The following is a 24,872-nucleotide window of genomic DNA, read 5'->3' as shown; positions in this document are numbered from 1 at the left end:
CGGCAGTATCACATACCATACAAACAGTAGTATATTCTAAGAATATACTACAAAATTTTAGGTATTTTATACCTACGTCGGTATTCCTCATTAGGTATAGAAATTTTCATGGGTACGAAAATTCACAAATGGGTACCTATAGGTAGGGCCTTTTCCGCCATGGGGGCTATATTCCCACCTCTAAGGCGCACTAACGCGGAATGCGTGAGGCTCGAGGCATACGTGATCTCGTACGTAACCCCCATTAGCTAGTATTTATTAGCTCTTAGACTACCGTAGCCTTAAATGAATCTCTCTTTTGCCTCACGTCATCCAATAATATCTGTCTGGCTGGGAGGGTTTCAGTAGGTCGAAAGTTACCTTACCTAACGATACCTCATGGATCATGCTGCCATGTCTGATACCGGTCCTTACATATATGAAAGTGACTTGACATGTAGTACAAATGGAGAGAGACCGTACGCAAAAGCTCCAGTCCTCTGGGTGTGATTCTTTTGGCAAAGTCATGGCCACTCCTGGTGGTCTGTTGAAGCGGTGTTCGGTTCCCAGGACTTCTATCGGCCACCTCTGGCCTACTGGGTTGCACAGGATGATGTAGCTTCAAGCCTTTTGTCATGGCAAAAGGACGTGAGTCAAGCTACAGCACAAAGACAGCAGCATGGCCATCGACTAAAATCATGTCTTCCAATCATTCACAAAATGAAGGAACTCCGAGTTGTGTGCCCTTAGGATAGCATAACCTTCTTAGAGGCATGACAGTGTAGTAATACTCTATGGATGCTGGAAGTCAACGCAAATCCCACGAACAGACGGAATTGCTAAAAGAGTCCTGCCGTAATAACTGTGAGATCTCTCGTCCTTCCTACTTAGACCCGAGTCAAAAAGTACAGATAGGCAGTCTGTTTCATGTCATCAACCTTGTCGCACTCCACCACCTTCTCATCGTTGAAAAGTACCCACGACGGGGACTGGCCGCTTGCCCTTGTCTTACGAATGAACGCCACATAGTGACTAGGAAGGTCAGAAATTGAAGACTCCAGAAAAGAAACTAAATTAGGGGGAAACTTACCCAGCGTGAACAGAGGTACCTTTGTGGCACACGATCGACCGAAGTTGATACCTAGCAGGCACAGTGCCGTAGCCGACAGGCTCAGAGGTCTGCGCTACCTCGGCATTTCCATCGTTTCCAATGGCCTCATCCCCGTCATCAGGATGAGTGAACACCCAGTCGACGGCTCGCTCAACATCCCCGTTTGTTGCAGCAAGGGCTTTCTGCGCACGAGATGGTTCAATACCCATCTCGCCAAGCTGAGCGATCTTAGACTCGTCCTGACCGGCAGAGCGATGCGAGCCAGACTTTTGGTCAAGCACCATTGGCTCGTCAATGTCCGAATCCTCCATATGAGAGAACAGCCAAGTCATCGCAGCTTCTGCATCAGAGTTGCCGGTTGCGTGCAAGGCCTTCTCACACCGAGTTACAGGGAATCCCATTGCCAGCAGCTGGTTCAAGGCCTCTGAATTCGGCGAAAAGGAAACGACTTCCTGAACTTCTGGCAGAAGCTCCTCATTTGGATCATGTTTCCCGGCCAGATACGAGGCCATATCAATTGGATCATCACTGACAATAACCGGAATGTCAAGCTTCGTTGGTACCCAATTCACCAACTCGAAGCGCCGCGCATTGACAGCCAGCTCTTGGGGAAGAGTTTTGAACTTGGTCTGTTTCGAGAAACCTGCAGCGCTTTGGCACGCTGGACACGTAAGCTCAACGACTTCTTTGGCAGTGAAGATGTCCAAACACTCGGAGAATTGTACTGCCTCAAACTTGCCCTCCACTTCGGCAATGCGGCGAGCGGGGACTGCAATTGAAATATTGTCCTGAACATCGACCTTGTATCGAACTTTCTCGCAAACAAGGCACTGCAGGCGCTGTTCAACCTGGAATCGGAACTTCTCGACGGGATTGGCTCGGCCATCAAGGTGCTTCGAAAGACTGACGTTTTTAAAAAGATGCAGCAGAAACTCGAATGCATCTTGTTGCCGCATTGTCTTGAACTCCGGATGTCCTTGTCCAATAAGATGCTTGAACATAGCTGGTAAAAGTCCCTTCTGATGGATGGGTGAGCTCGCTTCTGACGACGCCATGGACATGGCGACCCGTGAGTCTGGTCGGGAATAACGCCCCGAGAGTAGGCCATCCGCGAGCTTTCTCATTTGAGTTTCAAGATCCTGCGCTGGCGTCTGGCAATGCGGTGATTGTCCGTTGGGGTCGTAGTAACGACTCTGGAAGGCTGGCGTGGAAAAAATACACTGCATCACACTGGAAAGATAGCAGCTATTTCCAAGATTGGCCAATCCAGTCAAGCCCGGCCCGTAGATTGGTAATAGCTCACGCCCATCTTCGGAGGTCATGGAGAACTCCCATTGCATATTATGCTCGACCTGCATTTCCATTAGGCTTTTCTCTGTCTTGGTGCGTCCAGCCAAGTGAATGCCCCAATGAGCAAGGTGATTGGCCAGCTCGGGATCTGTACGTTCCTCATTACATCTGTAACAATAGATGTCGGCCGTCCCTTCCGCGGAGATCGATCCTAGCTTGACAGCAACAGCATGGGATGTAGAGTCAGCGTGAGCCAGAGCATGCGAATTCCCTCTTGCCCCTCCGTGTTGAGTACGTCCACACGCAATGTTTCCACATTCGAGGCAGATCCACAGATTTTCCTTCAGATCGCATGCTGAGCATTGATTCAAGTCTGAGATTCCAGATAGATCAGTACTGCACCTTCCTGCAATGACCAAAATCAGGTTTGGACAGTGGTACCTTTGGTTCCTGCATCGCCCATGTCTGCTTGGACAAGGCATAATGTATGCTCACAGGGCACAAATTCTTGCTCCCACGCCTTGACTTCCTCCCGCTTGGTGAAAGACATTGCATTCATGACTCCGTCAATTACGACAGGAATATTTCCCGTATTCTTATCGACGTTCTCGCTAGGACATGCGTAGCAAATGACAGACGTCGCAACGTTGTATCGATCTTCATCTGTTTCGGCGGCAATGGCGAGCTTGGACACTTTTTGGGGGGGCTCGTCACGCTACATCAAGGCGGGCGTTAGTCGACAACAACTCTTCACACATGCAGGACGAGGAGGAAAATGAGAATATGGGGTCCTGTACTTGTACTTTCTTCGGAGTCCGTCGAATATTCAAAGCCAGCGCATGGCCGTAGCGCTGAAAGTGGAGCAGACCATGGTTTCTGTCTCCAGCGCAGCCTCCATTGAAGCAATGAAGGCACACATTCAGACCAGCCTCATCATCCTAAGAATATGACCAACGTTAGCCAATTTATTGCAACTATTGCCCTCGACCACGTGATGGCGTACAATAGAGTCGAAGCACTGAGTGCAATCTTCGCGGTAGACGTCTTGAGTAGGACCAGGAGGTCTCAAGTCTGTACCCTGCAATTAGCAGACTGCATGCGAGCAAAGTCTCGCACTCTCCCTCCTCACCAACCTGTAGCTCCGGCATGAACACAGGCCATGTCTAAGATCAACGATCAGGACAGCCTAGTCTCTCGAGGAATCTGTGATCTAGGAGACAGTAGCTGTTGACTGTAAATAGGCGTGAAATTGGCCTTGGTCACGATCGCAAGCTTCTGACTAGCCAGAAGTTTATGAGAAATTTGAAATTTCCAGAGCTAAGCGCTGGCAAGATAAATGATCAGCAACAGCTTAGCATCGGCTGCCCGCCAGGCGTGGGGCATAGACTTACATAATTGACAATGACGTGGGGTGTCCCGGCGAGGCTGCCTCTCCTGCCTTCTAGAAATGCCGATCCTCAGGCGCCAAGGCTCTCTTGACTGACAAGCAGCCAGCTTCCGAAGTCAACCTTGAGGCGCGGGACAGAACGCCAGGCAGCAATGGAGTCAGGTGACCACCCACTTAACGCGTTATTTTTTGGCTTTGTTCGGCACGCGTCGCGCATCAACCACTTTACGCCCACTGCTTCTCAACACAGTGTGCCAGAGTGGTCAGAGTTCCAGGCTGCTCAAGTTGTTTATCGATCGAGCAACAAGAACGATCCATTGACTCATCCTATTCCGAGGCCTCTCTAGAGCATCTACTCAGCTCAGCACGGCACCGGCACAATTGCAACACGATGGCTTCTGACGCAGCGTCACAGATCACGGTGGGGGCTCTTAGGTTCGTATACTGATCAATGCTTCTTGGTCAACGTAAAGATTGTTGCATTGGTCATAAACTGATAATGATTTTCTGGCAGCGCGATCTTTGACGATACCAAGCCGCAGGTTCGCGAGCCGATCGTTCAATGTGTACAAGTGAAGCCTCTCCCACCACAGGCCACCCATCCCGAACGCTATCGAGCCGTCTTCAGCGACATTGCCAACTATGTCCAGACTATGCTTGCCACACGTGAGTTTCAATTTTCTAAACTCAAGACCCGGAGAGATCGAAGTGTCTTGCTGACAAGTAACGCCTAGAAGCCAACCATCTAGTCACGGAAGGAAGCCTTCGAAAAGGATGTTTCGTGCGTCTGAAGTCTTTCCAAGCGAACTCCGTCAAGGGCAAGAGGTAAGATTCGGTGTTCTATATGATCGAGACAGATGACTAATGGCTTGAGCCTGATTCTAGAATTCTCATTATCATGGAACTTGAGGTTTTGAAAGAGTTGGGTGAATCCGAAAAAATTGGAGAGCCAAAGCCCTTGGAGGTCAAGGCGGAGGAAGAGGAGAAACCCCAAGCCACGACAATTTCAAGCAGTGGTTTCTACGGGTCAAAGCCGACTGGTGCGCCGTCGCAACAACAGAGTCGCGCCCAACCCGCCCGTGGGCCTACATCCTCTGCTCACGCGACGATCTATCCTATTGAAGCAATCTCTCCTTACTCAAACAAATGGACAATCAAGGCACGTTGCACAAGCAAGTCAAGTATCAAGACTTGGCACAACAAAAACGGGGAAGGCAAATTGTTCAGTGTCAACCTCCTCGATGACAGCGGCGAGATTCGCGCCACCGGCTTCAATGACCAGTGCGACATGCTCTACGATCTGTTCCAGGAAGGCGGAGTGTACTACATTTCCAGCCCTTGCCGTGTTCAAATCGCAAAGAAGCAGTTTTCGAACCTCAACAATGACTATGAACTCACGTTTGAGAGGGACACGTTGGTAGAGAAGGTAAAGTCCCTCCCACCAATAAGCAAGACTGTCGCTAATCATTCCACACAGGCTGAGGACCAAAGTGATGTGCCGCAGATTCGATTCAATTTTACCACAATTGGTGACTTGCAATCCGTCGAGAAAGATACTACAACCGACGTCATTGGTATCCTCAAAGATATTGGCGAAACCTCTCAGATCGTATCAAAGGGAACTGGGAAGCCCTACGACAAGCGAGAAATCAGTCTCGTCGACAACACGGGATACTCTGTTCGTCTCACCGTATGGGGTGCCGGTGCAGTCAACTTCAATGTAGCGCCAGAGTCCGTGGTTGCTTTCAAGGGAGTTAAAGTGTCTGACTTTGGCGGACGCAGTTTGAGCTTGCTGAGTTCAGGATCAATGACAGTTGATCCCGACATCGCGGAGGCTCATCGATTGAAGGGCTGGTACGACGCGCAGGGCAGGACAGAGAACTTCACCTCTCATGCATCCCTGTCGGGCGCCACCAACTCTAACATGAAAGCCGATTCCTTCAAGACCATTGCGCAGGTCCGCGATGAACAGCTGGGTATGTCAGATCAGGTTGATTACTTTTCTTTGAAAGCCACGGTTGTCTTCATTCGCCAGGAGTCAACATGGTGCTACCCCGCCTGTCTCTCTGAAGGTTGTAACAAGAAGGTGACACAACTTGATGAGGGTCAATGGCGATGTGAGATGTGCGACAAGACGCACCCCCGCCCTGAATATCGCTACATCATGCCGATCAGTGTCAGCGATCACACCGGTCAACTCTGGCTCAGCTGCTTCGATGACACAGGACGCCTGATTATGGGCATGTCTGCTGACAATTTGATGCAATTGTGTGAGGACGATAATGAAGCGTTCCAGGCGGTTTTCCATGAAGCGAACTGTCGCACTTGGAGTTTCCGTTGTCGCGCCAAGATTGACAATTTCGGTGAACAACAACGGTAAGTAAACACCAGGTGCGGTCCAACCCATTCCAATTTGCTAACACAATTGTAGTGTCCGATACCAAGTCTCCTCCGCCAAGGCTATCAACTACTCCGAAGAGGCCACACGCTTGGCAGAGATCATCAACTCTTATAGTCTGAACTAGACTAAACGCTCTCGCATATTGGTTGGGTTAACTATGTCATGTACGGCTTGGTTCTGGGCCTTTTTTTTGTCATGGATGAATGTATGCGGTTTGGACGGAAACTTGTCAAAGTATGCTACTACTAGTACTATCACGAGACTGATTGGGACCTCTATTCAATTTCAGTTTCGCTGTTTGAAGAAAGTAGAATTTTCCTCCAATGCCAAGCTTGGCACCCGTTCGACTCGGCGTCTCTTCGTTCACCTTGTCCACCACGCACTTGAAATGAATCTGGTCTGTGTTGTGCTCTCAGGGCGCAGAATTATGCCAATCTAATTGGCATATACAGACTTTATTTCGCGCTCCTTGTACGTAGCGCGAAGTTGCCATTCTAGCAATAGTTACGTAGTTACCTACCTAGGTCGACCGCTTCTCGTTCTACGCCGTAATGGTCCCTGTTCCGTATCAGACTTATCGATACGTTGCGGCCCACCTTTGCTGGGGACCCTACCTTATCGTGCGCGAATCTGCGGAGATGGCCGATAAGGAAGTGGAGACTATCTGGCGGTGTGCAGGGGCAGTTCTTTTTTTTTCTCTAGTGAATTTTTTTCGCCGCGCCTGATCTTGATTTTGGATAAACGACATCGGAGTTGGAGCCTGCAATTTTCGTGTCGGGAATTATACATCATGGCTAAGAGAAGCGCCGACCTAACAGAGCTGCGGCCCTCAAAGAAGTCCAAGTCAGACGAGGAGTCCTCAATCAAGAAGGAGAAGAGAGACAAGAAGGACAAGAAGGAGAAGAAAGAAAAGAAGGAGAAGAAGGAGAAGCAAGAGAAGAAGGAAAAGAAGGAGAAGAGCGAAAAGAAGGAGAAGAGCGAAAAGAAGGAGGAGAAGGAGAAAAGGAAGGAAAAGGAGAACGACGAGGACAGAGTGATCGCAACTTCCCCTTTGGAAGTAAAGGGTTACATGCAGGCTTCGGCCCTGACTGATCTGCCTCAGTCCCAGATCGATCAGTTCCTGGAGGAAAAGGTCATCAAGATCACAGATTCAGCCACAGATGCACCTCCTCAACTTCGCCCAATCATTTCCTTCGACTACCTTCCCCCTTGTGGGAACAACCTTTACGCGCCCTTGAAAGCATTCCCTGCTCCCTCGCCTATTCAGGCCGCTACCTGGCCGCTGCTCTTGTCCGGTCGCGATGTCATTGGTATTGCAGAGACCGGCAGTGGTAAAACCTTGGGTTTCGGCCTTCCGTGTCTAAAGAAACTGCTGGACTCCAAGCGTAGCCGCGCGCCGTACCAACCAGCCGCTGTGATCATTTCTCCAACGCGTGAGCTTGCTATGCAAATTTACGACCAGCTCGTCAAGTTCTCTGATGTTGCCAACGCTGATGTAACGTGCATCTTCGGTGGTGTGGGCAAGGATGAACAGCGGGTGGCACTGAGGACGGCTGCAATTGTGGTCGCCACTCCTGGCCGTCTGAAGGATCTTCAGAATGACGAGTCTGTCGATCTGAGCAAGGTCAACTACCTTGTCTTGGACGAGGCTGATCGTATGCTGGATAAGGGATTTGAGCAGGATATCAAGGACATCATCGCGCCTATGCCAGTCTCCGAGAGACAGACAGTCATGTTCACAGCCACTTGGCCCAAGTCGGTCCGTGAACTTGCTGCTACCTTCATGAACTCTCCCGTGACCGTGACAATTGGTGGTGACCCTTCTGCAGATCCTCGTGCCAACACTCGCATCAAGCAAGAGGTCGAGGTCCTCGACGGTCGCGAGAAGGAGAACCGTCTCATTCAGCTGCTGAACCGATCACAAAGAGGTCAAAGCCCCGAGAAGGTTCTGGTCTTCTGTCTCTACAAGAAAGAGGCTATGCGCATTGAGGGTCTTATCAAGAGGAAGGGATTCCGTGTTGCCGGAATTCACGGCGACCTGAACCAGTCGGACCGATTCCGCAACCTTGAGGCGTTCAAGAGCGGATCCGCGACCGTTTTGGTTGCCACCGATGTGGCTGCTAGAGGTCTTGATATCCCCGCCGTGAAGTTGGTCATTAACGTTACTTTCCCTCTCACGGTGGAAGACTACGTTCACCGAATCGGCCGAACTGGCCGAGCTGGTGCAGAGGGTCACGCTGTTACCCTTTTCACTGAACAAGACAAGGCACTTTCTGGCGGGTGAGTATTTTTCTTTTTTTCAATTTGTGGCGCCAATGTGATTATGTGCTAATTATGTAAAATCAGTCTGATCAACGTCCTAAAGGCTGCGAAGCAAGAGGTCCCCGAGGCTTTGCTCAAGTTCGGTACTACTGTTAAGAAGAAGCAGCACGACGCCTACGGTGCCTTCTACAAGGATATTGGCACCGACAAGAAGGCCACAAAAATCACATTTGATTAGGGTGAAGAGATGTGAGATGTACACAGAATCTAATCTTAGGATTCAGTCTGATTTTGTCCTTTTTGAGCGTGCGGAAAGAGCTTGTCGCAGCTCCGTGATTTGTTGCATTACATATCGCCTCTCCAGGAAAAGCCTGTCAAGTTGTTAGAAGTGTTTTCATATTCGTGTGACCGTCCGTCACAAGACCAGGCGACAGGGGAGGCTGAAACTTACACCAAAAGTCCATAGACACCACTGAATAGAATTGCCTGGATGATACCCCGATTTGATTGTTCAAAGCCCTGTCTCGCCACAAAAGTCGTGGCTGCGACTCCCGCAGCATAGCTTATCGGCTGCATTGAGATCTCAGTAGCATCAATTTCGTCACCTTGCTGGGCAAAGTATTTGCGAATGAAGTTACAACTCCACAGAGTACGCACGGCCATATTGACAATATTGGCCAAAACTAGTCCATACGCCCCCATAGAGCCTACTTCCAGGAACAGGAACGCCGCCAGAGCATAACAAGCAGAGAACGCGCCCATCCAGACTGTTTGGTTGCGGATCTGACTCGAGTCTGCAGCCGATGAGACAAAAGCTTCGGTGATGCCATTGAACGCCAGGAATGGAATATAATAGCAGTAGAGCGAGAGCAGATCTCCCACTTTCGTCGACGCCCACTGGGAGCCACCCAATGCACGAAGCACATACGGGATCGCCAGTGGGCCAAGCGGGAAGATGGCTAGAGATAGTAATTGATACGCGCGAAGCAATCCAATTAGGTGCTTCTTGGCCGCATGAACTTGGGACTTGTCGCATTTGCCTGTCTCGTCGGAGCTGAGGAGACTCGAGAAGAGGTTGCGGCTGCTTTCTTCCAGCGGCTGAAAAACGATACGGGCGACGAGTCCGCCGTAATTTGCTGCCAAGGAATAAATTCCTTGATCTTCCAAGGTAGACAGCGCAGCGAGCATCATGGCATCGCCTTGGGTCAGAAGATGCTTCACGACTGATTGGAGGAAGACGCTGGCTGCAATGGACATGAGAGGCCGTGGGAATCGACCGAAAATGTATTCGGAGGAGCTAGGAGAAAAAGTAAGTGCTTTTGAAACAGCAAGTGAGGGATTCCAGAAATAGACGCAGATGTCTTACCTAGTTTTGATCTTGGCAAGACGATATGTGAACGGCCTATTGTCACTGCCTCTTCCCACCATGGTCCAACAGTAACCACAGAGCAAGGCAAGCGAATAGCTGAGATGGCCCAATGCAAATGGAAGGGCACCAATGGGGACATTTGCGCGAGAAGCGTAAATGAAGGTCGAGCACGTGGTAAGACTACGAAGAAATGCTGCAGGCATTTCCACAGCAGCTCTCTTCTCATACCACATACGCTGCTGGATGACCGCGAAAAAGGGCTCAATAGCCAGCTCGAGTAAAGACGCAAACCCTGTGATCACCACACTGTGTTGGAAATAGGGGGTGAATGCAGCCTGGACTGGCGCATAATACCGGTATAACGAAGTGATCGCCATAGTCAACAGGACGCCGAGGCCGAGACTCAAATAAGACAGATTGACCACTGATTGAGATGCGACTGCCAGGTGACTCTGAGAAGACGTGACTCGTTCTTTCTCAGCTGGATCCGCTTGGGACTTTGGTAAATTGTTGCTCGACATGGGCTGAAGAGGCTGTCTCTGGATTGCCATGCGGATACTCTCTCGAGAGAAGTATAATATTGTCACTTGGAACAACTCCAATTGAGCCGCGATCCCAAGAATGACCGGAGACATTGCACTTAAAATCAGCTGATTGGATATGAACGTGAATATTCTCGAGGATAGCTGAATCAATATCAGAAATGGCGTCCCAGTGGCAGACGAGGCCAGCATGGTGCCTGTACGGGCTTCGGATGATTGAGCCATCCTTGTCGATCTGCTCAAGGCCCAGCTTTCGTCGGCCTAGTATTTAAGAGTATATCAAGGCGGCCGAGCCACATGAGATACCGGTTTTTCTCTGAATTTGTTTCCGACAACTATACATTCGCAGGCATATTGAACCAGGAGTGGAGGAGCTATGTGGCTAGATGTCTGCGGGCGGTCAGATTCGGCCTACTTGTTCTATCAAACACGTGGTTTTGGAAAGTGTAGCGGAGCTTTAATCTGGGGTCGTCACCTTTACACCACAAGCTTATAAGTAGCTTACACCGCGTCTCTCTACGGATTATTGTTGACAGCTGGTTTTGGAAGCAACGCGGTTGCTTCTCAATAAATGGACGGTCTGTGCGACGATCTCAGGTCTAGGAGTTAAAAAAGACCAGAGCCACAACAGCGATCACCACCTGTGCTTGTTCTTCTGTATGTCGATTTTTGAGAAGCTCTCTTGGAATCTGATCTGGATGTTGCTCTCCTTGCATTGGCCTGGATTGAATTCGCAAAGATGAACAAAAAATTTCGTTGACAAGGAGCAAGCCATTTCCATTGCGCTTGTTAATCTAGAATATGCAGTTTTTAATACATTTGTTGTCGCCGGCGACAAGAAAAACCCCTCAAAGCATGAGTGACATCACAGCTCCATTCAACTAGTAGTCAAATCCGAGGGTAGACTTTCGCTATACAAGTGTGTGCCGAGTCTGCCGACTGGCCAAACGGAGCCGCTAAGAAGCTTGGCGTTGAACCATCCTACTGTTGTTTTTGTAGCAACCCTTCGCTCCTGACAGAAGATGGCTAGAAAGGAGGAAGCCAGAATGGATAGCCGCCATTCTTAATCTTGAACACACTGATCAGGAAGCTGTAGGTTCCGAAAAGGACACCGGCCCAGATGAAGACAGCCAGTTGTTGACCATTCACATCTTGCATGCGAGGCACCTTCAAGGCCAGGGCAATAGTGACGAAGGAGAGGACAGCGTCTAGCAAATAGTAATGGTTAGAATGTAAAGAAACAGACAGCTTGTAAACCACACTCAGAACAGGAAGATTCAACGTACAGGTCGCAGCTACAACCTGGGTCTCGAGACCGAACTGGTTTTGGAAGCCACTGGCAAAGTAGCTGACTCCGCCCTTGCCATCCCCAGTCACATAGGGGACCTTGCGGATGTGGTTGAACATTTGCCCACTAGTGAAAAGCAGGATCGCGATCAAACTAATGGCCGCCCAAAGATTGCGGTTCTGAATTAAGGGCAGAATCCAAGGTGAGAGTACCGTGAATAGCGTGATGGCACCCATCAGCACTGTCACGGTCGAGACGATACGCATGTAGTTCACGGGTCGATTCAAGGCAGGCAATTGTCTCTCAGGCAGATGGCGCTTAAGCCATGTGTACATCTGATCGGCACTCATTGGTCTACAACGGAAGATTCCGTTAGCGGTCAACGAGCTCATGATGAAGGCCGGAAAGAAGAAGTCGAACTCACCCAGTAAAGTCATATCTGACGGGGTCCGCTTTCACTTTGGCGTAGGGTCCGGCAGTGGGAGGGAAAAGAAGCATGATGGGAGCGGATTGAAGCATAAGCTTATCCGGATTTGTTAGCTTGTCACCGACTCGTATTCCATAGAGAAAATAATCTGCAATCAGGCCTGCTCACCTTCTGGAAGACTGTCTTGCCCTTGTCAAAGTCAAGAGTTCCAAAGATGACCTTCAGGTCATCCGGCTTCTCGCCCTTATTCCAGCTCTTTCCAATGAGATTCCATTCGGGGTCAAATTGACGGCACATATCACACCCGTAGCGGACATCCATCGCCGTCAAAATGACCGCTGCATAGTAGTCGCGTGGAGCTTTGGTGAGCTCCTCAAAAGCGGCACTGTCGAGTGAAACAGGTCCCGAGCGTGAGAGAGACTGATACTTCTGGTATGTACCCTTGGCGGAACTTGCGGCGAGAACGCCGGAGACGGCCGACAACGAAAGAAGAAGCGTAGACCAGAACTTCATTTTGGCATGACAATGAAATGGATATGAAGTTGAAGCGCAGCTCGGAAGGAGTCGACGTAGCTCATCTCCACTCCATGCTTGGCGGACATGAAAGGTGTCCCGATCCCGCAGGATTATGTAAGATTCGTGGCTGCCCGGACAAAGCAAACACGCCTCCGAGCCGACGACGCGTAGGCCGCTACATTGGTGGAGATGGCTGAGACTGATAGACTTGAGATCTCAACACTTGGGTATCGAGACCAGACGAAAGCTGCAACTGGGTCGGATTTATAAAGGATTTAATTGCAGACTTGCCCGAAAGATGGCGCATATTGATGAATCCGCTTCGGCCGATGTATGTCCCATCACGATGTTATGATTTTTCTGTTTACGGTCACTCATAAAGCATTATAGTACGATATGTCAATCAAGACCTTGCGTCTTGAAAGAGAATATGAGAAGACTATCGCAGATTCTGCACGTCTTCTCGATGCAGAACGCGACCGTGTGAGGCGGATGGAGTATTTGCTGCTCCAGATCGACCGCGATGCTCTCCGAGCCACGCTTGAACAAGCACATGAGCAGGTCGCATTCCTGAAAGAGTCTGAGTCTGAGACGCGTCATTATTTGGAAGAGGCAATTTCTGTAGTCGACAGCTTAAGCCAGGTTGTCAACACCGCAAAAAGCGAGAATCAGAAGCTCAAGGTAAGTGCACACCGGCTCTAATACCTCTCGAATTACGAGTCTTACACGCATTAGGAGGAACTCTCGGCACTGAACACTACCTCGACAAACAATAGCGGCTTGCTTGCTGAGAAAGTGCAGCTCTCGCGGGAGTTAGCTCATGCCAAATCCAAGCTCGAGAGGCTGGAGACGCAAGATACCGCTCATCAAGCGGTAGTATCTGAGAAGCAGGCGCTGGAGCGACATCTCAACATGCTCGAGCTTCATCTCGAGAATGAAAAGCACTCACACGAGCGCACTCGGGTCAAAGGTGCGGAACAGGCATCTCAAATGACCAAGCTACTGTCGATGGTGGACGAGCTCCAGAACGAGCTCGCGCGAGAACAAAGAGCGAATCAACAGCGGGAAAGGAAGGACCAGCAGCAAAACGGTGGATGGGAGAAAGAGCGGTCCGTCATGGAGGCGAAGATTGAGACACTCAAAAAGCAACTTCGATCGGCCAAAGACAAGCTTCAAGAGGCGCGAAACGATCTGCAACAGCGCCGCAGCATCGTTCGCAATGCGGAATCAGACAATGCTGGACCAGAACCGCAGAAAATCCCTCTGCAGAATGGAGGCCCAAGCTCGGACTTCCATGAGGCTGGGATAGTCATTGCGACGCCTGGGGCAGTTCGCGTGGAAGACAAAACAAAGAAACCGTCGGCATTGCCGGGCGACAAGTCGTCGTTCTCCATGACTCCGTTCTTGAATCGTACTGGGTCTACTCCGAGCGAGGCTCCCATTAGCTCCGATATTGATGAAGAGGAAGTTCGGCAAGTACTGGACGATTCCGCGTACCCTGGGAGTAAACCGGGTGTCGCACGCAAGTCAGAAGACGGGCAGGCTTCGGTAGACGAACAGCCAGAGTTCATCAAACCAGCAGGCAAGCCGAAAGCTACGACGGCAAAGGCAAAGGCAAAGGCAAAGGGGCGTGGAGCGAAACCCACCGCTGCAAATGCCGACCGCGACAAGAATCCAGAGCCCAATCGTGCTGTGAGTAAAGGTGCAGGTGAGACATTGGAAGACTCCTTAAACGACGGCTCCGTCGAACAGGGCCAAACGAAGGTCAAGAGGAGAAAGCTTGCCCAGCGAGACCGCAGTCTCTTCGAAGATGACGAAGAGGATGAAGAGTTGCTTGGCAAGCCGAGGAAACCGTTACTGGGAGGTGGCCGACAATCAGTGCTTGCAGCGCCTCTCTCAGTTGGGCTCTCTCGAGGTGGAGGTTTTGGAGCCTCAAGGGCCTTTTCTCCTTTGAAAAGAGACCGTACGCGATGAGAATACGGCTTGGAGTCTTCGTCTGGGAAGTTGAGTTTTTTGTCCCATGCTACTTTGATTGGAGAAATTGACGGGCTTGAGATTGATGCTCGCCATGTGCCCATGCACTCCTGGTGTCATGATAACATGTTTCTTGAGTGACATTCAAGAGAACTATCACGCGCTTTAAAGCAGTCTGTCGCGAGAGACAAGGCCAATATAATTGATTGGGGTACTAGCCGTATATAATGTCCACGTTCTCTATGGGTTGGCCACAACTACTGCTTTGACCAACGCAATACTGCGATTGCACAACGAGCTTACTACGGACTTCCGTGTTTGGATTTACGAAATCGAAGCGCAGCATGCACCAGAATTCCTAGCATACTAGTATTTGAGTCTCAACACTCATGCTATGCCTGATGCTGTCGACGATTGACGGTTCTGTAATACTCGTTAGTTAGTATATGACAATGTGTACGTAATCGGGCTAAGTATATACAAGTGTGCTGCCCCTCCCTTCTAATTCGTGGGGCGAGAAGTGCAAATTGAAGTAGTATATCATATATGTAAAATGATGTCTAAGATTATATTAATATTCTCAATTCTATGTACGGGGGAGACCCCCGTAGACCCCCATCAACGCAAGTCAAATCATATATCTATAACGTAAGTTAATATTACATAGACGCGAGTTACGTGATAACTTATAAGTCACCCGAGAGACGATAGTCACGAGACAGTAGGACCACGTAACACGCGTGGAGATCAAGACTGATCATGTGATGGAGACAGAAGCAAACATCTGAGAGACATCACGTGATGTAGCTTTGGGGACGGTCGATTCTGCCACAGCTAGCCAATCAGAGCACAGGAATAAAATTCCAAGCACTTACATGAGAAGCAACTTCTCGTTCCACTCCAATTTGCAAAGGTACACCGCCTCTACTCTGAATGATGCACCCAACTTTATGCCGGCAGAATACTTTCGACACGCATCATCCGCGGACAACTTCATGAGATCATCGACCACAAACAGCGTCATGTTTGCCTTCCCATGTTCTCGGCCACATGCCGCTGGCTTCGCAGGACTAGTCAGGCAAATACGACAAGCATCATCGAAACGGTGGCAAGCGCGCCAACAGAGAGACCAATTCACAAGGGAGGCGGCAGTGCAAGGACTCAAAAGCCGAGCTGCTTTCAAGCTACTGCAGGTATAGAATTGGACAATGAATACATGCTCGGGTGTCGCGTAACCAATTGAAGCTAAGGATCGCAAAAACTAGATTGATGATAAGTATCGGCTATTTCAGCGAGGTCAGACAGTCGTAGATCTGGTACGAAGTCAATCTCAAATCCAAGGCTCAACGAACTTGGCCATAACCGACAGGCTAATAATATCTCACAGGGATACGCACCAGGATCGTGGTCGCAGGTATGCCTGTCTTACTTCAAGAATAAATCGCATGCTTTGAATCCACGGAGGACGATCTCCTGACGCGATCGCCCACAGGTAGCCGTGAACCGAACACAGCCGAACGGCCGAGTCCTCGGCGTCGACATTATCCCTGCGCAGCCACCGAAGGGTGTTTCTACAATTCAAGGAAATTTTCTTTCGCCGGAGATTCAGGAATACATTGAGGAATTTCTGCGTAATCCAAACCGAGGTCGGCCTCGACAACTTGACAACATCGACAGCGACAGTACTTCGAGCCTACTCGAAGCAAATGAGACGCAGAGTCAAGCTGAGGATGGATCGGAGTCTCCTGACACCAGGCAGTGGAGGACAGTGGATGTGGTGCTCAGCGATATGTCTGCTCCCTGGTACCAGACATCCGGTTTTTGGAAACGAAGTCTAAGTAACCCTTATCACAGGATGATGAACACCAGCGGAAACAACTTTCGAGATCACGCGGGGAGTATGGTGAGTTCAGACGCAGGTCTTCATTTGTCCGATCATTGGAGGCTGACATGCTCGTTATCCTTTCGTCCCAGGACCTATGCAACGCCGCCTTGCAATTCAGCTCAAAGGTCCTCAAGGCGGGTGGGCATTTTGTGTGCAAATTCTACCAAGGCGCAGAGGACAAAGACTTAGAGAAACAGCTCAAAGAAATGTTTCAGAAAGTGCACCGACTAAAGCCAGAATCATCACGCAGCGTAAGCGATATATCTTCCAGCCAACTCTCTCCAATTATGACTAACAGGCAGGCGCGAAAAGGAATCTAAAGAGGCGTTCTTCGTTGGCCTTGATCGCAAAACATGACACCAGCCAACATCCCGAGTCCTTCAGAACGCCTTACACGATAAATATATACAACTCGAGTCGTGCTCACTACACAAATTCAGCATCGTCGTTCTCCGATCCTTCGTCCCACTCTACATCGGCCAACGCCGCTTCGGCTTTCTCTTGAACCTGTAGATCAAGGTCAGATTTCAACGCACAAAATGGCGCCCTACCAATGTATCGCACCGGAGATATTCATACCTCTCGCAGCCCGCTCAGCTCTTCCACATAGCCGCGCTCATTAAGAGCTCTCTTCACCATGTCCCAGCCAAGCTCGCGATAAGTGTCGACCACCTTGTCCGAGCACGCGCTGCAGCATGAATAATTCTTACCCGTCACGGTGAGATTTTCGAAGCTGGCGAGGTATCCTCGGATTTGATGCGGTATGAGTCCCAATGGATGGTCACCGCGGTCACCGCTTCGAGTCGCGGGAGCCGGCGCTGCAGCACCTTGGGGATGTTGAAGAATCGAGACGAGCAATTCAACCAAGAGCGCGGACGCGATTGCGGCGACTCCGGGGCGAGTCACTGTACATTGTTGGTCCAGCGTTTGATCTTTGATAGACTGGTCTGGTTGTTAGCTTGGACATCGGCACGGTTGTGAAAGCAATTCAGACAGAACCGCAACATACGTTGGCAGGTGCTACGACATCATTACAGAAGTAGCACCCTAAACCTGCATCTGCATTCGCCGATTCAGAAACTCCATGACGCATCACAACGAATGAATCGAAGCCTAAAGCCGCATTCATCACAACCTTTCCCGCCGCTTTGCCCATGACTGTAGGAAGCCATCGTGATTCCCGGGTATCCATCAACAAGAAGATTGCATCGTGTTCGTCAATCAATTTTTGTAGTGCTTCAAATTCGGAACGCGTCACCTCCTCATCTATGATCGGATGACCCGCCATGGGAATCGAAAGCTGATGGCCGGATGTGTCGACGCCGGGGTAGATTTCCTTCAAGGCTTCTGATGCTCGGAGTGCTTTTGGCGCACCTCCATTGAGGCAGTCATTGAATGTGAACAGGGGTTGGCGAACCGGGTTGGAAAATGATACTGTGCCCTTGTCTACGAAAGTAATCTTCCTCACGCCCCAGCCCTGAATTCATCGTCACGGGAAACGTGAGCCTCATTAATCCAGCTCGTGCGGTATCATCGCAGATCGTGGCGAGAACGTACCAGCAAGTTCCGGGCAACGTAGCTGCCCAATGTCCCAGCGCCGAGCAATAAGCATTTGGTATACTTGATCTTCTCAAGGTTCAGTGATGGGCTGATGCGCCATTTCATGAGTTTGAGATTGAGATCGACTGATTGATCTGCTAACCTGTAGGTTACGTGGATGGACGTGTCAGTGTCCAGAATACCTGACTGTTGTTAGCCGGAGCGAAGAGCAGCACTAACCTTGCGGGATCCATATATTCGTTCAGATTGACTATTCTTCCTGCCAATTTCCCAGCCGGATTACGTTCCCATCCTGTGATCTTGGGCATCTGCACCTGTTGTTGCCTGGACGGATAATTTGAGCTCGCTGAATCTTCAGCCTTCGTCTCTAGGCAAAACACCATGCTTCGACCCTGATCACGCTTTGAATGAACATCACGATATCGTAGGATCTGCACGCGGTTGAGTCCCCAACGCTGCTTTACGAGAACCAAGAGATTGCGGAGCATCCATCCAGGGGCGTTTTCATAATTTGAAGGATCGGCAAAGCACACATATTGATCGTCCAAAGGTGCGTCCTTGAAGAATCCGTTTTCGTACTCGGCCAGCGCAGCCACGCGCCAGGACACGTCGCCAGAGGTGCCCGTGTCTGAACGTACTTTGCAGGCAAGAAAAAATCCCCTCTGTCGACTGTCGACCCCGTAACTCCATGTCTGCACAGTTTCAACGAGACTAGTGCTGTCTTCAATAGACAAGTGTTTGCCTAAGGATGTGCCAGCGCCATCGAGTTCTCCAGCTTGTGACCCAGCGGGTACCCACGATGGATCAGAGTGAATGGCGGGGAAAGCGAACCAGTAATAAAACCTGTATTTTTTGAGGTCGGCAAAGGACAGGATGATGAAGGAAGATAGTAGAGATGGACAAGAGAAGATCGTGCCGTCACGAATCGCGTCCCAGATCTTTTCAGACGATGGCGAAACAAAAGATCAGCTCAGAACCATCCAGAATTGCGACCCCTCCGTTTAAGGGACGTAAAGAGAAGGATGAAATTGTACCGTCTTCCCAGCTTGATTCAGCATCTGAGACTTATCCATATTTCGGTAATCTTCAATTGTGTTCACGTTTCTGATCATGCCTTCCGCGCGGTAGTAGCCTGCCGGAGCTCTGAACCACCATAACTCTCGTTAGCCTTCAGTCCGCTGTAGCTCTGACAGCCGTTGCACCTAACGTACTCGGTATTCACAAGAGCGTTACCATGAATCTGAACGCGACAGCTTGCGTTGTCTGCATCGGTAGAGCGAATCTCGTACAAACCCAGCACCTGGCGGGCGGAATCATCTAGTTTATCATGGTTGATCTTGTGTGAGGCGAGCGCCGTGTAGAATGGCAGCTCGATGTCGGACGCATACGGGGCGTACTGCATCTTTATGAGATGCGCGTATTCGCGAGATCGAGACTCGAGTCCTCTTTGCCTCCCTTGAGGTGGGCTTCTTTGCGACTTTGTGTGACCTTCTATGAGGCAGCTGATGCGGAGTATACAAATTGGAAACCGCACCGAGTGGAGGTGTGGAAGAGGGGGAAAGTGGGGTTGATGTAATAATCGTCGCGCGTCCCAAAAAGGAGCGCGATAAGCAGAGAAAAAAAAAAGAAAAAGGGAAAATAGATCGAAGAGTGATCATTCATCAGGTACTCAAAAATACATCCGGTGTGACACTTCCCCGTGACAACTGATCAAGCCTCGCTATTCAGCCGCTTCGGCCATACTTTGGGTATCTCGCCCAATCGAACCTCCGTGTCTCTCACCTCCGGTGACTGCTGACTCGACCTTTACCCTGACCAGTTCGCATTTCTCTTCTACACCTTCCTTGCCGTCTTCAGAATGCTTATCGGGTTGTGTGGAGGTCAGGAACAAAGAACGCATTCGTGGCTGCCATGAATACGCTGATATTGACCCTGCATTTTAGGTATCTGCGCTGGCAAGCATGCTATTGCTGAGTATTTGATTCAGCATCAGGGCTTTCAGCTCCTTGAAGTTGCCAACAAAGCCCATACACCAATCACGGATGAGCCCAGCGATCACCAGCTCCTGCTTCAGGCTTCTGCTCCCGACAGAGAGCGTGTCTTTAGAGCCCCAGACGCCCGGTCCGAATTCGTCTTCCCATCGGCAGAGGCTTTGATGGATTTTGTCACTAAGCGATGGCAAGAGAAATGGGTGACTACTGATATCGCCGACGGCGTGACACTTGACCGCTTCTCGCTTCGACCATTTTTCCTCTTAGTGAGCGTGGACGCTCCCGTTAGTCTTCGTTGGAAGCGATTCTCAGAACGGTATGTTACATTAAGATCACTTCTACTTTCCCAAGATTCTCGGCGAGGCATGAGTGTGGTCTGTGTAGAGAAGCTCACGTTGGTGCATGACACAGGTGTCAACAGCGCCAGTTGAGTCCACCCGACTTGGAAAAGTTCGTGCTGTGGAATGATTGTCATCTCTACGACAAAGACCTTGGTCGAGTCTATCTCACCGACCGGGCCCAAGTACGCCTTTTCAACTCCTCCTCGTCCTTGGAAGAGCTCCACCGGTCTCTTGAGACCCTGAATCTGGCGGATGAGCAACGCCTGCGCCCGAATTGGGATCAATACTTTATGCAGCTCGCGTCTCTCGCCGCGCAGCGGAGTAACTGCATGAAACGACGCGTGGGATGTGTTCTTGTCAGAGAGCGTCGAGTTATCAGTACGGGCTACAACGGAACGCCTCGGCACTTGCCCAACTGCAACGAGGGTGGATGTAAGAAATATCTGCCTTTCCAGACGCACTGACTTCTCCTGTCTTCATTTCGTGTCAGTAATGAGAGCTTCGTTAACCCTTCCGTAGGTCCCCGTTGCAACCGGGGTGATGGTGGCGGAGTCGGACTTTCTACCTGCTTGTGCCTCCATGCCGAGGAGAATGCTCTACTTGAAGCGGGTAGGGAGCGCATTCGAGAAGGTGCAATTCTCTATTGCGATACGTAAGCTGATCGCCCGACGCATCTATCTGCGAGTCATGGTACTGTGCTAACGTTTGCGGGTAGGTGTCCTTGCCTGACCTGCACGGTCAAGATCACCCAAGTTGGGATCTCTGAAGTTGTGTACTCGCAGGGCTATAATATGGATAAAGATGTGAGTCTTTCCCACCCTCAGGTGGATGGAAAATTGCAGCTTTGATGAGTACTAAACCGAATGATTCCAGAGCGCGGCGATTCTCGAGGCAGCAGGTGTGAAATTGCGACAATTCAGTCCGGTGAGAAGCCGTTTGTGGTATTTTCCGTATCTCAGCAAGCTTTCTGACACCTTCTCCAGCCCTCAAATGGACTAATTTATCTGCAAGGCTCCGATTGAGCCGAGGCCCGACAAGAACGATCCAAGCACCCAACCCAAAAGATTGCATGATTACCACGAAGACGAGCGCTACAGATCTTTATCTGTTTATCTCAGGTACATCTGGGCAGGCAGGCAGGCAGGCCTGCACACTACTTGATCAGTCAGAATGACATTGTACAATACATTGTCTCACTAAATGTTCAAACTGGGCCCATAGCATACCGCCACTGACGAAACGAAGTGAATCGGAATTGACTCGCACCTCTGTTCAACAGAAGGTGATGATGGTACTAATAGACAGAGCCACTCGCAATTGCATGCTCCAAGATCGCGTGGGTAGCAGCCGTCCTGCGCAGCGAAAACTCAACAGTAGGATTTCTAAGAATACTCCAGATGCACCGTAAGAATAGGGAATATACATACAGTCAGATCTGTAGAGTGTAGACGACTAGTACAGTTAACAGTAGGTAGACAGTACGTTAAATACCACATGGCACATAAAGTAGTGGTACTAGCACGAGATACGACCGCGTCGCGATCTTTCAAACTAACCGTTTCGGGAAGTACATTCTTGGCTGTCCCTACTTTTCCCCACGTCCTTCATTTTCTGCCGGGCAAAAAAAAAGTACAAATGTTGCACCGGCGAGAACTAGTGATCGCAGGTACCCCGAATAGATAAGATTGTCTGAGTCAGCTCCCCGGTGTCTGGAAATTTGGAGGGGCTACTTTCGTGACTCACGAACACCCCACAGTTCTTGAAAAGAGTCGAGACACGATTGTTCTACAGGCTGTGATTGTTGCTATAACGCGATTATTTCACAAAATGCCTACTGTTCACCTCCTTGACTACGTGGCGGGCAATATCCGCTCGTTGGTCAATGCGATCAACCAGGTTGGATACGAGGTGGAATGGGTCAAGACACCCGAAGACGTCAAGAATGCCGATGTATGTGGCCGAGAATGTGAAATTGCTTCAATTTCTCAAACAGCATACCAGCTGCGCAGTTTAGAATGGTTTTGCTGACATGAATCGTTTCAATTGCAGAAATTGATCCTTCCCGGTGTCGGTCACTTTGGCCATTGCCTCTCGCAACTAGAACAAGGTGGTTTTCTGGGTCCGATTCGGGAGCACATCAGATCTGGCAAGCCTTTTATGGGAATTTGTGTCGGTGTGCAGGCTCTATTTGAAGGCTCAGAAGAGGACCCCAATGTTCCGGGTTTGGGAGTCATTCCTATGCGCATTGAGAAGTTCAATGACACCTCTAAGAGTGTGCCTCACATCGGTTGGAACTCCGCGATGAACACCCAGATTGAGGCCAAGAAGCAGAGCTTCTATGGCTTAAGACCGACGAGCAAGTACTACTACGTCCACTCATATGCTGCACTTTACAAACCGGGCGTTCTAGAAGCAGACGGATGGTCAGTTGCGACGGCTACCTATGGCGAAGAGGAGTTCATTGGTGCGGTCAGCCGAGGGAATGTCTTTGGGGCACAGTTCCATCCCGAAAAGAGTGGTGTGGCTGGACTTCGCGTGCTTCGAGCATTTCTGAATGGTGACCAATTCCAGTCCCTGCCCCAGGAGATGGTCGCTGCTAAGGTGGACGGATTGACTCGTCGTGTCATTGCCTGTCTGGATGTGCGCGCCAACGACAATGGCGATCTTGTGGTCACCAAGGGCGACCAATACGACGTGCGAGAGAAGAGTGGCGTGGACGCCGGTGGTCAAGTCCGCAACCTTGGTAAACCGGTCGATATGGCCAAGAAATACTATGAACAAGGAGCCGACGAAGTCACATTCTTGAACATCACATCCTTCCGCAACTGCCCCGTAGCAGACACACCCATGCTGGAGATTTTGCGAAGAACCTCCGAGACGGTCTTCGTGCCTTTGACTATCGGTGGAGGTATCAGAGACACCGTGGACACTGATGGTACTGCCATCCCGGCGCTGGACGTCGCGACCATGTACTTCAAGTCCGGCGCTGACAAGGTCAGCATTGGCTCCGACGCTGTTTTTGCCGCTGAGGATTATTACGAGTCCGGTCTCAGCGGAAAGACTGCCATCGAGACCATCTCCAACGCCTACGGCAAACAAGCCGTGGTGGTCAGTGTCGACCCGAAGCGCGTCTATGTCGACCGACCTGAAGACACCCCTCACCACACATTGAAGACGGCATATCCCAATGCTGCTGGCCAAGGCTATTGCTGGTACCAGTGCACCGTCAAGGGAGGTCGAGAGACTCGTAACCTGGATGTGCGCCAGCTTGTCCAGGCGGTGGAGGCCATGGGAGCTGGCGAAATTCTTTTGAACTGCATTGACAAGGACGGCAGCAACTCTGGCTTTGACCTGGAATTGATCAATGATGTAAAGGCGGCCATCAAAATCCCCGTCATTGCCTCCAGTGGCGCAGGTGTACCGGACCACTTTGCCGAGGTCTTTAGCAAGACCACAACCGATGCTGCTCTGGGTGCTGGCATGGTGAGTATCTTGGACTTGATTGATCCCTACCATCAAACGAGAGAGAGGCCGTCACTAACGCTTGTTGATTTGTATTTTCTAGTTCCACCGCGGTGAATATACCGTTTCCCAGGTCAAGGATCACCTGCAGACCGAGGGATTCCTCGTCCGTCAGTTTGAGGCGGACCTGTGATCGAGTGCTATACTTTGAGGCTTCTCCTTTCACCACGTTGATGAAACGGTAACGTTGTCCGTCTTCTCTTCTATGTAGATACTTCCTGTGATGATTCGAAAAAAATTATAGACTTGTTTAGAGATGACTCAAATCTTACATTTAAAATTTCCAAAAAAAAAAAAACTTTGACACGTAGGTCCATCAGGTTTAAATTCGAGCGCATGTCATGACAGCTGTCAATGGCATTCCTAATTCAACACTTTCAGCCGGAGATGGCCCGCAGCTTCCAGAACCCTTCCAGCACGTGACTGAGGGGCGTGCAGAGCCCGAAGATTGTGTAAGCAAAAGCGGTCAGGCAGGCGGCGGGAGGTGGACTTTTCCGGTCGCCACCTCACGTCGTTCCCTTTCCTCAGTCACAACGCCCACGACCTCTCCAATCCCCTCTCCTCAGTGTCGCATCGCTCCTCAATCGTCGGTCTTGCGTAAAGGCGCTGGACGGATTAAGTGTGCCTATTTCTGGAGAACTAATACAACCAAGGGGAAACCTTGTGCCGCCTATTGATCGATTCTGACCCTCACGAGACGCCGCGAACAATCTCTGAACATCTCGGACGCGCATCGAGTTCTACCGCTGTGAATTGAGCAACTCTCACATCCAAGAAACAGAAAAGTGGCTGTTCTAGAGAGAGCGAGCACGAAGGAATTGAAACGTGTTGTTTTCTTTTAGTGTCCCTGCTTCCCAACAGTGTTTCTTTTCTTTTCCTACCTCACTCTTTATCTTCGGCAATTTGTAACGAGCTGTTTTCGATCCTCATTTGTATGCAGTGTGACCGCTCACCTTTCAGCATCCAAAGAGAAAGATTCATTCTCACTCTATCTTCGAGAAGCACCCGATAGATCAGGACCTCTCAT

At 50.2% G+C, this 24,872-nt stretch overlaps 10 protein-coding genes across 10 annotated transcripts; 6 read left to right on the top strand and 4 right to left on the bottom strand.

Moving 5' to 3' along the window:
* Window positions 1–866: 866 nt before the first annotated feature.
* On the bottom strand, window positions 867–3,541 carry N7539_008122 (ubiquitin-specific protease UBP14; the record flags this gene model as incomplete). The annotated part of the gene is made up of 6 exons (XM_056937722.1): window positions 867–1,011; window positions 1,070–2,753; window positions 2,822–3,095; window positions 3,184–3,318; window positions 3,384–3,451; window positions 3,514–3,541. The coding sequence occupies 6 exons, from the start codon at window positions 3,539–3,541 to the stop codon at window positions 867–869; spliced, it is 2,334 nt and encodes a 777-aa protein (XP_056786814.1).
* Window positions 3,542–4,158: 617 nt separating this feature from the next.
* Window positions 4,159–6,292, top strand: N7539_008121 (replication factor A subunit protein RFA1; the record flags this gene model as incomplete). The annotated part of the gene is made up of 6 exons (XM_056937721.1): window positions 4,159–4,202; window positions 4,282–4,433; window positions 4,502–4,592; window positions 4,653–5,193; window positions 5,245–6,143; window positions 6,199–6,292. The coding sequence occupies 6 exons, from the start codon at window positions 4,159–4,161 to the stop codon at window positions 6,290–6,292; spliced, it is 1,821 nt and encodes a 606-aa protein (XP_056786813.1).
* Window positions 6,293–6,958: 666 nt separating this feature from the next.
* dbp3 (RNA-dependent ATPase DBP3) lies at window positions 6,959–8,668 on the top strand (the record flags this gene model as incomplete). The annotated part of the gene is made up of 2 exons (XM_056937720.1): window positions 6,959–8,448; window positions 8,515–8,668. 2 exons carry the CDS (start codon window positions 6,959–6,961, stop codon window positions 8,666–8,668), a joined length of 1,644 nt encoding a protein of 547 aa, XP_056786812.1.
* Window positions 8,669–8,710: 42 nt separating this feature from the next.
* N7539_008119 (uncharacterized protein) lies at window positions 8,711–10,434 on the bottom strand (the record flags this gene model as incomplete). The annotated part of the gene is made up of 3 exons (XM_056937719.1): window positions 8,711–8,801; window positions 8,882–9,727; window positions 9,797–10,434. The coding sequence occupies 3 exons, from the start codon at window positions 10,432–10,434 to the stop codon at window positions 8,711–8,713; spliced, it is 1,575 nt and encodes a 524-aa protein (XP_056786811.1).
* Window positions 10,435–11,367: 933 nt separating this feature from the next.
* Window positions 11,368–12,569, bottom strand: N7539_008118 (OST3/OST6 family protein; the record flags this gene model as incomplete). The annotated part of the gene is made up of 4 exons (XM_056937718.1): window positions 11,368–11,549; window positions 11,628–11,983; window positions 12,054–12,151; window positions 12,225–12,569. 4 exons carry the CDS (start codon window positions 12,567–12,569, stop codon window positions 11,368–11,370), a joined length of 981 nt encoding a protein of 326 aa, XP_056786810.1.
* A 399-nt stretch (window positions 12,570–12,968) lies between these two features.
* On the top strand, window positions 12,969–14,546 carry N7539_008117 (uncharacterized protein; the record flags this gene model as incomplete). The annotated part of the gene is made up of 2 exons (XM_056937717.1): window positions 12,969–13,253; window positions 13,311–14,546. 2 exons carry the CDS (start codon window positions 12,969–12,971, stop codon window positions 14,544–14,546), a joined length of 1,521 nt encoding a protein of 506 aa, XP_056786809.1.
* Window positions 14,547–15,421: 875 nt separating this feature from the next.
* Window positions 15,422–16,751, top strand: N7539_008116 (RlmE family RNA methyltransferase; the record flags this gene model as incomplete). The annotated part of the gene is made up of 5 exons (XM_056937716.1): window positions 15,422–15,739; window positions 15,812–15,862; window positions 15,934–15,960; window positions 16,039–16,449; window positions 16,521–16,751. The coding sequence occupies 5 exons, from the start codon at window positions 15,422–15,424 to the stop codon at window positions 16,749–16,751; spliced, it is 1,038 nt and encodes a 345-aa protein (XP_056786808.1).
* A 106-nt stretch (window positions 16,752–16,857) lies between these two features.
* Window positions 16,858–19,393, bottom strand: N7539_008115 (putative autophagy ubiquitin-activating enzyme ApgG; the record flags this gene model as incomplete). Its single annotated transcript, XM_056937715.1, has 7 exons — window positions 16,858–16,938; window positions 17,011–17,373; window positions 17,441–17,908; window positions 17,989–18,133; window positions 18,211–18,929; window positions 19,026–19,134; window positions 19,203–19,393. 7 exons carry the CDS (start codon window positions 19,391–19,393, stop codon window positions 16,858–16,860), a joined length of 2,076 nt encoding a protein of 691 aa, XP_056786807.1.
* A 456-nt stretch (window positions 19,394–19,849) lies between these two features.
* N7539_008114 (deoxycytidine monophosphate deaminase) lies at window positions 19,850–21,345 on the top strand (the record flags this gene model as incomplete). Its single annotated transcript, XM_056937714.1, has 7 exons — window positions 19,850–19,871; window positions 19,935–20,298; window positions 20,394–20,755; window positions 20,843–20,975; window positions 21,039–21,126; window positions 21,197–21,247; window positions 21,307–21,345. The coding sequence occupies 7 exons, from the start codon at window positions 19,850–19,852 to the stop codon at window positions 21,343–21,345; spliced, it is 1,059 nt and encodes a 352-aa protein (XP_056786806.1).
* An 805-nt stretch (window positions 21,346–22,150) lies between these two features.
* N7539_008113 (imidazoleglycerol-phosphate synthase) lies at window positions 22,151–23,978 on the top strand (the record flags this gene model as incomplete). The annotated part of the gene is made up of 3 exons (XM_056937713.1): window positions 22,151–22,273; window positions 22,373–23,806; window positions 23,889–23,978. 3 exons carry the CDS (start codon window positions 22,151–22,153, stop codon window positions 23,976–23,978), a joined length of 1,647 nt encoding a protein of 548 aa, XP_056786805.1.
* Window positions 23,979–24,872: the final 894 nt, after the last annotated feature.

Source organism: Penicillium diatomitis (genome assembly GCF_028827545.1).
Source record: "Penicillium diatomitis strain IBT 30728 chromosome Unknown utg000012l_segment0_segment0, whole genome shotgun sequence".
Classification (NCBI taxonomy): Eukaryota; Fungi; Ascomycota; class Eurotiomycetes; order Eurotiales; family Aspergillaceae; genus Penicillium; species Penicillium diatomitis.
This window is presented reverse-complemented; position numbering and strand designations above follow the sequence as displayed.